Below are 12,442 nucleotides of genomic sequence, written 5' to 3'. Positions count from 1 at the left end.
CAGCCACAGCTGATAACAAAATGGCCCACATTTTAAGAGAGAAAATTTGACAGTGACATTGATTATTTAACCATTTTAACTCGTAATTTCACCATAATCCTCAGAGTGAAAACAACTCGGTCAGATTAGCATCTTTGCAACAGTTTATTTACAGGAGTAAACTCAGCACACGCATGTTCACAGCAGTCCAGTTCAGATTCTGACCCTCGCGTGTTTGCAGAACCGTGAACCCGCAGTCCCTCTGACCCAGCCGGTCTTCCTCAGGACAGGCTGGGAGCCAGTTCAATGCTGTTGATCCTTAGCACCGTCTGAGGCTGGACGATGATTTTTTTGCGCTGGAACCGGTGTCTCTTATGGAACTGCATGTGGACTTTAGGCCATGATTCGGTCTTTTCTATGACGGTGGCTTCGACCCGGACCAGATCCTTCCTCAGCAGTGGCCTTCCAACCAGGGTGAAGTCCTCCGCTCCGACCAGTAGCACCTTCTCCATCCGGATCCGCTCCCCACACTCCGCCTCGATGTGATTCTCAATCAGGATCAGGTCCTCGTCGGTGACCTTCCACTGGTGGCCGGCGAAATGCACCACGGCGAACAGTCGGCCGAAGTTCTGCTGGTGGATCCGCTGGTTCACGATGCTCACCACCGCGGCGTGTCGCCTCCGCTCCTCCTCCGCCGGGACGAGGTTTGTCTGCTCCGGCCACGGAGGTCTGGACAGCGAGGTGTGGGGCACCAGGTCCCTGCTCACAGAGGTCTGTGTTCGGACGAAAGCGGGTAACAGGGCAGAGGTTCTAGATAGCAACGTGCTACGTGTCCTCCACAGACCCGCATATCCTCTCACAACAGCCATCTTGACAGGAAGTAATCTTGCCCTCACCGCGCATGCGTCACCTTCAAGTCACCTAAAAAAAAAGAAAACCTTCAAGTCACCTGACTTCCATAAACAAAAATAGAAGCTGGTGTGCTTTACCACCAAATCTACGTGCTTCACGTAATCCAGACTTTTCGCTGATTCGCCCCTTTTACAGATTTCCTACTTAAGATAAAAAAATAAAAAAAACGTCTCCCTCAATATTTTATCTAAACTTGATGTTTTAAAGGTCCCATATTATACACTTTATTCCCAATCTGAGACCATTCATTAATATCTAAATGAAATATTTCCGCCATGGTATGGACAAATCGACCCTCAGTTTGAGTGCAGCGGCTTCTCTTCACCTCCCTCTTTTTAGCAGCTTCAGAAATGTGCCGTTTATGGTGGGCGGAACCCTGGTGGAGCAGCTCAGCTGTTGGCTCCGCCCATCGCATCGCCCGTCATGAGGTGATTGACAGGTTAATATATTTTCAAGCTATCAGACTAATAAGGCCGAAACGATAAAATAACTGCCAGCTCTTACCTCTCCAGCTGTGTCACGGACAGTTGGTATTGAACCTGGCTTCAGCTTCAAACGGTTGGCGAAGCCTGCTTTCCATGCCCCCATGTTGTGGAAACAGTCCTCTTTGAAATGCTGGCCACAGACATGCAAAACCTTTGGAAGTTTTCCGGGTACATTTCCTCCAAAAATAAAATTAATCCACTCAGTCCTCGTGGGTTCAGTGGATGGAAGTAAAAAAACGTTTTCGTGTTCATTTATGCAGCCACAAACAGAACAGTGCTTCTGTCGCTTAGCCATGTCCGCTAACGAGGGTTGCCGAAGAGGGAAAAACACTGGGCGCTAGGTGATTTTTAGAGGGCGGGCTTTGAGAGCCGGTAGACGGGTCCATCGCTCTGTGGGGAGTGGTTATTGTCCCTTATGACGTCATAACGTACACGCTTTCAAACAAGCTCATTTCAGCGCTTACTTCCCTAGAGGTGGAGCAGGGGGGAGAGAGAGCGCCTGAAAGAGTTTCACACTTACGGGTCTCCTACACATGCGGGGGGACCAGTATGACTGTTCCAAAACCATTAAAAAGTGAATTTTGCATAATATGGGACCTTTAAGTATTAACATGTATTTCATTAGAGAGAAATATGTCTTTATCTTCGTACTGAAACGCACTTAGTCTTCTCCAAACCTAGCATCAGCATCCTGCCAGAACATTTTTATAAACACAATTTATCAATTATTAATCATTCTGAATAAAAACTGAATAGGAACAGTCTGTACCTGTTACTGTTTTCCTGGAAATATTTGTTAAGTTAAACTCTAAACGAAACCATTCTCACTTTATTATAAAAACATCTTGAATATAAACAAAAAGTCGGTAAATAGGTGTTGGGTGAATTATCTGTGTTGTAACAAAGCTTCTTGGAAACAAATCTCATACTGTTGTAAAACGTGTTTATTCCTCTGTTAAATGGAGCCACATTTGTAAGAAAAATGCATGTGTGGGATGAGAAACAGAGCTGAGTATGCAGGTTGTGTCAATGAAAAACTTTCTAAATCTTCTTTGCCAAACAGCTGATTCTGCTGTTGACTCTTGTTTTGTGTCATTTGTTGGATCGGATCATTGAAGTCTGAAGAAACAAGACATGTTGGTAATTTAACAATGTCGTCATTTAAGAAACAGGAGCCTCAGTTTCATGTAGAACAACCATACACAGCCACAACACCTGGTACCTCCTCCTCATGCCGGTCACCAGCTTGTTCACACTGCTGTGGGATGGCATCTCATTCTTCAACCAGCATCTGTCACCAGTCAGCCAATGTGGTTGTGTTGGTATCTCTGGTATAAACAGCTGGGTTGAGGTCAGGATTCAGACAGGTCATTCATCCTCTGGATTTGGTCTAAACCTGCTCTGTGGGGGCAATCACGTCCCAGATTGTGGAGATATGGAATCAACACAGGTTACAGAGTCTCATCTCTACATCTCTCTGCTTTGATGACAAAACGTATCTTTCCAGTGAGGGGAGATGTCACCCCACACCATCACACTGCCTCCACCAGAAGCTGGGCTGCAATCAACAGTGTTCTCTGCATCTTCTTCACACTTTCACCCTGTAATCCATCTAACCGCTGTAGCTCGGGTCCATGATCACATGTGCAGCCAATCACAAGTGCATTTTTCTTCCAAATGTGGCTCCATTTTAAAGGGAAATAGATAGGCTTTCCAAGACTAGATCAATTATTACCAAGAAGCATTGATACAACAAAGAAATAATCCATAAAACTCTACTAAGTTTATAAAACTAACCTAATCCTAACCCTGCAAACTTTCAGCTATTACTTTGAATTGGGGCATCATGATACCATAAAAATTATTTTTAATTAAAAACTATCTAAAATCACCCTCAGAGTCAAGCTATTTTATCTCTATTTTTATTTAATTCAGCATCTTATTATACTTCTCACCTGCATGCTTATTTGTCTATTTCTTTTTCTCTTATCACTGCATTTAACAGCTTTAAGAGGGACTGCAATGCAACAATGTCCCTCTGAAAATAATAAAGTATTTATGTTTGTAAAACTCACGTTGTTTCTCAGTTAAGGAAAGCAAACAATTTCCGAGGAACTTTGATGAAAAGAAAGAAAGAAAGAAAGAAAGAAAGAAAGAAAGAAAGAGAAAGAAAGAAAGAAAGAAAGAAAGAAAGAAAGAAAGAAAGAAAGAAAGAAAGAAAGAAAGAAAGAAAGAAAGAAAAAGAAAGAAATGTGTTCCTCTGTCATTTCGACCTTGTTAAAGGAAAATTTGTGATTTACGGTGGCTCTTAAACGCAGCTCTGAATGCCTCCATTTTGAGTTGTTCCTCCCGTTTCCGGGTTTCCGAGAAGGGACCGATAAAACAGTGTCAACGGGGAGTATGGTTTTGCTCGCAGGTCAGGAGTGCGGGTGAAGTTTTCCCAAGTTACTTGAACTGTAATAAAAAAGTGACACTTTATCGCGTCCAGCAGTTAGTTTTATGCTATTCGTACGTTAGCACATAGAGCTCTTTTGGACGCTGTTTGCCGGACTGCGTTGACACTGACAGCTGGAAAGTAAACATCTCTATGCTAACCAGCTAACTGCCGCTAGCCTAACTGGTAACCAATGATAGCTAGCTAGTTTTAGCCTGTTAACTCAAAGAATCTACAAGTGTCTTTGTTGGCGTTAAGTTACATCATCACAAGTTGCCAGCACCCTCCCATATTTTTTCTTTCTTTTTTCCTCTTTTTTTTTTTTTTTTTTTGGGGGGGGGTTAAACTGCTCCGACGAAGGATTGCCACAACAGCACTTTCCATTCATGCCGTTTGTGAGGTCGAGACTACCAAACCTCTTGTTACCAAGGTGAGTAAATTCTGATGAAGCGAACTCAGCTCCACCTAAGTTTCAGCTAGCTGCTACCAGGTATGTTGCTGCTCTACCTGGGAGCGGCTACAACCTGCCTCGGCCTGATTGCATTTTACTGAAGTTTCGTGTCACAGTTGACACGTTTCTGCTCGCCTTAAACCCAGTCCAACAAGAATCAACTATTTATTCCGAGTTACTTGAATTCGTATCAGGCTTAACAGAAATGCGTAGTTTCAAGCAGACATCCAAACTATTATATATGATCGGAAAACATTATCAGCATTGAAAGTTATCAATGCTAAGAAATTGTCTTTGTCCTTTTTTTTAACCATCAACCCCAAATTCTAATTAATTTAATTACCTCTTGTTTGCTACCAAGGAAAACGTTACCGAGGTTTAAGAAGATTTTAAGAGCAATTTGGTTGACATTTTGGCTGTAAACACTATAATTTGACTCCCGACACAGTTGCAGGTTAATAATCGACCAGATTATCATTTTACCTGGGCTGTTCCTCCATATCCAGATCAGCTAAATGAAATAAGCTTAATCGGTGATGCATTCAAACATGTTAGAGTAATGTTTGATGTTCTTTTTATTATTATTATTATCGCTGTGTTGGGCTGTTGACCTCCCAAACCCTGGAAATGTTACACACTGAAAAGAGCTACAACTGTAGTTTAATGTATTTCCTTGACCACAAAAGCATCCAACTTCCTCATACACCCCTCCCTCTCTGGCTGGAAGTTTGCAGCCTCGCACTGGCATTGCAGGGAAACTTTTTCCATTTAATGTCTAATGTTTTTGCATTAATGGTGAGCATTCTTCTTTGATCACGACTTAAGACATCACTTTACTTTGATCTTTAATGGAAAATATGAGATTATGGGGGTCAAAGATCAGGGCGTCAAGGTCAGTTTTATTTATGTCTTGGTGGAAATAAGCTGCAGATCCTGTGATTTTCTCTTTTTTATGGTGTTTTTTATATTTCTTATGTTAAACTAAAAGTCACAGTGTTGTCTGTCTGTAGATATTCTCATATTTAGAGCTAGCATATTAGTTGACACCTTTATTAATGATTAAAATATTAACTATTCGTGAATTCACCACTTAAATACCCCAAACTCTCAGTTTCGTTCCCGTCGTGTTTAAACCATGTCACGCAGCTTGCTCAGTAAGATTCCTTCGTCGTCCAGAGGTGAAAACCTGTCCCAGCAACCAGCACGGGCGAGGGCGGGGTAAGGAACCAACAATAAGCCCAGATAACTAACTGGTTTGGGGAGATCCAGTGACCTCAGATACTCATTGTATGTGGTTCAGTCATATGGAGCATTTTCAGCTACAGGTACTGCAGCTGCTGTCATGTTTTCAATGATTTCCTGCTTTTAATATAAATTCAACCACATTTTTCTGTATGCCATGTTTCAGAATAAACACCTCACATTAGGAGTGTGGAGCAAATTAAAGTTTGCCTGTTGTACACCTGGAAGTGTCATGGATTGTGCATACAGTATTTCAAGTTTGAACAGTGTTGTTTATTTATTCAGATCTGTCAGATTCTTCTGAAAAGCAGATCATGTGCCAGATTAAAGGGTAATTTCTGCCCCCTTTATGTACATAAATGGGTACATCTGTTTCAAATGTCATTGCCCTCTCATGCAGCTTATGTTAGCATGGTTGTTAGCCAGTACTTCCACCAGAGGGCAGTGCAGAGTTCTGACATCTGAGAGTAAACATGGCAACTGTGGAGGAGATCATGATGATGTTCAGTCTCAGAAAGAGACATAAAGGGAAGCCGTGCCGCAGATGGCGATGGTCTGCAGCACTACTTCATCCTTCCACTCCTTTTGCTGGTCGCACGTGAGCTATACTGCTCAACACTGCCCCCACAGATTCTGGTAGTACTACTCTGTTTGCTCCGCAAGGGCCCCACAAACAGATCAAATTAAGCACATAAGGATGCAGAAGACAAATGAAAGGCTCTGTATCCACCTTTAGCATAGAGCATAAGTGGGCCATAAGAACATGTAAATATCACTGGGTCTGAACACTGCCATCTCACAATGTTACAGAAAAACACTGGAGGTGTCATTCAGGTGTCACGCTGTCACTTTAGCATCGTTTCCACCAGCAGGTTTGTGTCAGTACGGGATGGTTTGGTAAATCCTGATCTCTGTTGTGTTTCCACAGCCAGCCATACCTTTACCAAGTAGGCGGCCTATCAGCAGAATAGTGATATGCGTCAGCTACGTAGTGGGATGTTGCAGCGATGCCACGTCTTTCCTGAATTAAAACAAAGAAGAACACAACAAAGAAACAAAAGAAGTCTCAAACGGTTTGCTTATTTGGCTACGACAAAGCTTCTCAGTTGCAGATATTTAAAGAAATGTTTTGGGGGACCCCATATTTGGACTTAAGTTCTTCAAATGTCATGAGAGTAGAACTGTCATCATAGAGATCCAGTATCTTGACTAGGCCCAAGTTTTAAATCCATGGTCCCCTCTGCCTAGTTGGAAATCATCATTATCAAAAATGGGGGAAAACTGGGATATTTTGGCCGACTCTCCCAGATATTCATAAACATTAAGCCATAGCTGAAGGGTGTTCTTGAGAAAGGGGCTTTTGGTTTGTTTGATTATTGAGGTGATTGTCTTTGGAGCCAAAGAGAAACGATTAAAGGTCACCACAAAACTTCAGTCTATACACCTAAAAACCACCAGTACAGAAATCTGGATGTATTGATGGACTCAGACCCAGTGTTGGGCACGTTACTTTGAAAAAGTAATTAGTTACAGTTACTAGTTACTTCTCCCAAAAAGTAACTGAGTTAGTAACTGAGTTACTCCACTATAAAAATAACTAGTTACCAGGGAAAGTAACTATTTCATTACTTTTTTAAAGTTTAAAAATGTCAAAGAAGTTTGATTTTTTTCAGAACAGGTTTCACAGGCCAGGTGCATAGAGTAGAACAGCAGAGACTGGTACCTGAACAGAGGTTTTAATATTTATTGCACCTCAAAAGACCACAACTGGTACAACTGTACTTCAAGAATTTTCTTCATCATTTCCACCTCGAAAACGCCGTCTTTCCCTGAGACTCCGGACTCGCCATCTCTGATTTTTTGTGTGTGTGCTTCTATGTGCTGGGTTTGTGTGTAAACATCCGCCCACCTGGTGTCTCTGATTGGCTTATAAAATTTTCCTCCAATCATCATTACTTAATCGCTTACCCCTGTTTTCACTACAGGGGAAAACACACACACATTTGGAGCTCCTGTGTCTGTGAGCCAAGCTAGCGTTAAACCAAGTGGGACGACCACTTCGTAGCTTCACTCAGTAACTTGTAGTAACGGCATTTTGGTAATGGTAACGGCGTTGTAACGATAGAAAAAGTAATTAATTAGATTACTCGTTACTAAAAAAGGCAACGGCGTTAGTAACGGCGTTTATTTTAACTCCGTTATTCCCATCACTGCTCAGACCTTAACTTTGAAAAACACTTTGAGGGAATTACAAAATCAGCCTACTATCAGCTTAGGAACATATCGAGGGTAAAAGATCTGATGTCTCAGCAGGACCTGGAAAAACTAGTCCAGCTTTCATCTTTAGTCGGCTTAAATTTTTGTAAAAGTGTTTTACAGGTTCTACCTAAAACATCAGTCAGACACCTGCAGCTTATTCAGAACTCTGCTGCTCCAGTCCTCACTAAGACCAAGAAAGTGGACCACATCAGTCCAGCTCTGAGGTCTTTACACTGGCTGCCTGTTCGTCAGATAGACTTTAAAGTTCTACTGCCGGTCTATAAAGCTCTGAATGGTTTAGGACCAAAATACATCAGTGACCTCTTGACCCAGTATGAACCTACCAGAACCCTCAGGTCATCTGGATCCAGTTTATTATCAGTCCCCAGAGTCAGAACCAGACATGGAGAAGCTGCATTCAGCTTCTATGCTCCACATGTCTGGAACAAACTCCCAGAAAGCCTCAGATCAGCTGAAACACTCAGTTTATTTAGATCCAGGTTAAAAACCCACCTGTTCTCTGCTGCATTTCAATAGTTTTTATTCAGAAGTCAAAATCTACATCTGGTTCTTTTTAGCTGGAATCATGTTTTAATATTGTCTTTCCCCACACTGGAACTTTATTTCTTGCATTTTATCCATTTTATTTTAGCTGCTTCTTTCTGTTTTTATTTCATTAATTGCAATTCTTTTAATCTTTGTTTTTTAATGCACTAGTATTGCTTTCTGCACCCTGCTGTAATGTTTTGTGTAAAGCACTTTGAATTGTCTTGTACATGAAATGTGCTTTACAAATATATTTGCTTTGCCTAGTGAAAAAACGATGCAAAGACCACATTTACTGCTTTATGAGAAATTATTAATATATCGGAGTTTAATTAGCTAAACTCCAGCCCATTATGAATATTTAAAAGAATATAATATATAATAATATTCTCTAACCTGCAGATTTAATCGGCCGGCACGTGTACCAGTTCTTTGTCACCGTGACTGCAGCATCTTCAGTGAATATTGCTGTGTTGATGTAGAGTTAGAACAGATTAAAACCCATAAACTTGTCTCTTTTCAGCAGGAGTCGGTGTGTGCTGTCCCAGTGAAGTCAGCAGCCTTTATCCTGCAGAGATAACTGCCAACAGAGAGACAGGATGCCTATTCCTCCCCCTCCCCCTCCTCCCCCAGGACCCCCACCTCCCCCCACCTTCAATCAGGTTAGTAATTGGACCAAAAATGCTGCTCAGACCTGCTTGTGACATCTTTTCTGGGTGATGAGATCACAGGTGGACGGCACCGAGATCCGTACAGAAGCATCAGGTCTGCTGATGTTTCTGTAGCATTCAGACAGTATTGTGTATCATCACTCAGACTTTTAAAGATTTCAGATTCACTTCAGTTACATTTATGTCTAAACTACAATTTCAGGAAACTCAGTTATGTTACTGACACAATAAGAGAGAGAACAGAAAATATATTTTTCTAGATTAACTCTTGACTCACACACACTGAAGTTTTGACTGTAATTCTGACATTTCGTCGGCTGATTTCTGCACATCTATAAACAAGTGATCTTTTATAAGTGAATGCACATTTCCTTATCCTTGGAAATTCCTGTCATTTAATTGTCACCACTGTGGTTTGCATCTGTCCACACCAGAAATATTAGTGCTGAAAAATTAAAATTTTAATCATGAATAATCACAGTGTTTCATGCAAAATTCAACAATTAATACAAAAGTAGTGCATTGCATACTTGTTTATTGAAAGTACAGCCATATTAAAGAAAAAGCTCTCTAATATTTGTTTTACACACACTTTGAAACAAATCTGCTTTTAGCAGCAGTATTCTCTTTACACAGTCGTAGTTAAAAGTAGCTAAAAAAATCTCTTTCATCTTTGCTGAAAGAGCAGCAGGATATTTTCTGATTCAAATAGATTCATTTGATTTCTTTAAACACGATTCACTGTTTTTTTACACACATAGTTTAGTTTTTTTTTTTACCTTGACATTGTTTTCACTGGCGTCTGCAGTCTTCCTCAGAAGCAGCATCTGACCGCTGTGATGTGTTTATCAGCTGTTATTTCTAGATGTGGCCAACCTGACAGATGCGACAGATCCACCCATCACGGACTGGCACAACGCTAAAATAATCAGCACATTGACAAACTAACATGAATGAGTGAATGAAGCTTTATTGTCATTGCATGGTGTACAACGAATCTTAGTACGAGCGATGCGTTTACAGCTTATACAAAACACAAAAACCTGTGATACAGTTTAAAAATACTTAGCATTTTCATGTTCTTGCACACCTGAGATTCTCTTCCAGAGGCCACTCCTATCAATAAAAGCTGACAAACAACATGTCAAAGCCTTTGTCATAGACATCATTTTTGTCAATGAAAAGGGGGCCTTGCAGAAAGAGTTTGGGAACCACTGAGCAGGGCTGCAGACTAGCCTTTTCTACGAGGAGCACAGCGGCCTCTAACTTAAATTTTTAGGAGGCAAGCAGAAAATTTAGGGGTGAACACTGAAATTGCCTTGCATAACATTTCCTCTCATTCTCACTGTATTAGTGATACATACTTGAACAATAAATTCAGAAATTAGGCAAGGCACTTTATTTGTATAGCACATTTCATGTACAGGACAACTCATGTACAGGAAAATTCAAAGTGCTTTACATTAAACAAAGACATTACAGATATTTAGAAATAGTAAAAGGCATCAACACATAATCACAATAAAATAATAAATGACATTAAAATGATTAAAAGCAAGAAAAGTTAAAAAAAAGTTAACATGCAGATTTCATGCATAGGCGCATGAGAAAAGAAATGTTTTAACCTGGATTTAAAAATATCTACATTTGGTGAAAGTTTAATCTCCTGGACTCTGGTCTGGACTAGTTGACCAGAGTCTTTGGATCTAAGAGCTCTGCTAGGTTTATATTCTCTGAACATATCACAGATGTATTCTGGGCCTAAACCATTCTGGGATTTGTAAACGATCAGAAGGAATTTAAAATCTATTCTGTGACTGACAGGAAGCCAGTGTAAAGATTTAAAAACTGGTGTGATGTGTTCAGATCTCTTAGTCCTGGTTAAAACTCTAGCAGCAGCGTTCTGGATGAGCTGCAGATGTTTAATGCTCTTTTTAGGAAGTCCTGTTAAAAGACCATTACAGTAATCCAGTCTACAGGAGATGAATGCATGGATGAGTTTCTCTTGGTCTTTCTGGGAGACTAAACTTTTAATTCTGTTGATGTTTCTGAGCTGGTAAAAAGCTTCTTAGTGAAGCTTTGATGTGGCTGCTGAAAGTCAGATCTGAGTTTATCAACACTCCCAGGTTACGAACTTGGTTGGTGATTTTAAGAGCCCGAGTCTCCAGGTGTTTGCCAATGCTGACCCTCTTCTCTTTCTACCAAACAGAATAATCTCAGTTTTGTCTTCATTTAATTGTAGATAATTCTCCTTCATCCAGGTGTTTATTTGCTCCAGACACTGACACAATAAGTCTGTTGGGCTGCAGTCGTCTGGTGACAGAGACACATAAAGTTGTGTATCATCAGCATAACTTTGATAATAAATGCCATAGTTCTGTAATATTTGACCCAAAGGGAGACTATACAAGTTGAACAGAAGAGGTCCAAGGACTGACCCCTGGGGGACTCCACAAGTCATGGCCACTTGCTCAGATTCATAGCTGCCGATCGTAACAAAATAACTCCGGCCTTCTAAATAGGACCTGAACCAGTGAAGGACCGCTCCAGAAAGTCCAGCCCAGTTTATTACAAACACAAATTACAATGTTTACAATTCACATATTTTTGTGCAGCAGTTGACAACATAAAAAAAAAATCATCTTACTGGTCACACGAATACAAAACAAGTAGACATAGAAGCTGTCAAATCAAATCAGATTGGATAATTTGATTTGATTTTCACTTTGTAGTCGAAGCAGAACGGCAACTTTGTCCCTATCATCCTCCATACGGCATGGTATGATTGGTCCATGTTGTTCCTGGCAATAAACAGCTTCAGCGACTGATGCTTCTCTCCAGCCACTGTTCCCACTCCTCAGTAAGAAAAGCAGCTATTGGCTGTCCTAGAAGTGGCTAGAAGTCGCTAATTAGCATAATCAGCCTTGTACATATAGTTGTAATGGATGCTGCCATAAAAAGGGATGTCATGGGAAAGGCAAAGATTTATAAAAAGACAACCTAAAATGTTTAGAACGTGTACGTTCTGCTCTGAATGTAGCTGAGAGCTGCTGCTGCAAGAAGACCAAGCCTGTATGAGTGCTTTTGGACAGGGAGAGGTCTGCACAGCACCCGCTCCTCATTAGGAAGAGTAAACTATGTTCACTCACGTTATTCTCTAAAAGTCTCCAATAATACCAGAAAAAGTCGCTAGATTTGTCGCTAGTCGCTTTTTTTGAAAGTCCCTAAGAGGGTTCTGAAAACTCGCTAAATATAGCAACAAAGTCGCTCAGTTGGCAACACAGGAATAATAAATTCCCCTAAGACCCGCCTCTTTCTACACATAAGCCAATCACAGTGGTCGTTCGTCCCGCTCACATGCACATTGGCTGTTGTCTTCTTCGTTGGTGTTCGTTTCCTTTTCTCGTATTGAAGTTAGTTTGAGTCGGTAAACCAACAGCTAATTTACGCTTTACTGTGAACT

At 40.9% G+C, this 12,442-nt stretch overlaps 2 protein-coding genes across 3 annotated transcripts in view; one reads left to right on the top strand and one right to left on the bottom strand.

The window, feature by feature from the left end:
- wipf2a (WAS/WASL interacting protein family, member 2a) overlaps positions 1-12,442 on the top strand; it is a 46,279-nt gene that overhangs the window by 15,348 nt on the left and 18,489 nt on the right. Inside the window, exons 3-4 of one of the 2 annotated variants that reach the window (XM_041983368.1) lie at positions 3,975-4,240; positions 8,832-8,970. In XM_041983368.1, the coding sequence (XP_041839302.1) occupies positions 8,908-8,970 (63 nt within the window). In that variant the 5' untranslated portion in view covers positions 3,975-4,240; positions 8,832-8,907. Of the gene's footprint in view, positions 1-3,738; positions 4,241-8,831; positions 8,971-12,442 lie in introns of those variants that run through there. The other variant, XM_041983369.1, reaches the window with a different exon arrangement.
- Positions 121-878, bottom strand: mrpl21 (mitochondrial ribosomal protein L21). Its single transcript, XM_041983370.1, has one exon. It carries the CDS (start codon positions 846-848, stop codon positions 261-263), a length of 588 nt encoding a protein of 195 aa, XP_041839304.1. The 5' UTR covers positions 849-878; the 3' UTR covers positions 121-260.

Source organism: Melanotaenia boesemani, chromosome 4, assembly GCF_017639745.1.
Source record: "Melanotaenia boesemani isolate fMelBoe1 chromosome 4, fMelBoe1.pri, whole genome shotgun sequence".
Taxonomy (NCBI): Eukaryota; Metazoa; Chordata; class Actinopteri; order Atheriniformes; family Melanotaeniidae; genus Melanotaenia; species Melanotaenia boesemani.
This window is presented reverse-complemented; position numbering and strand designations above follow the sequence as displayed.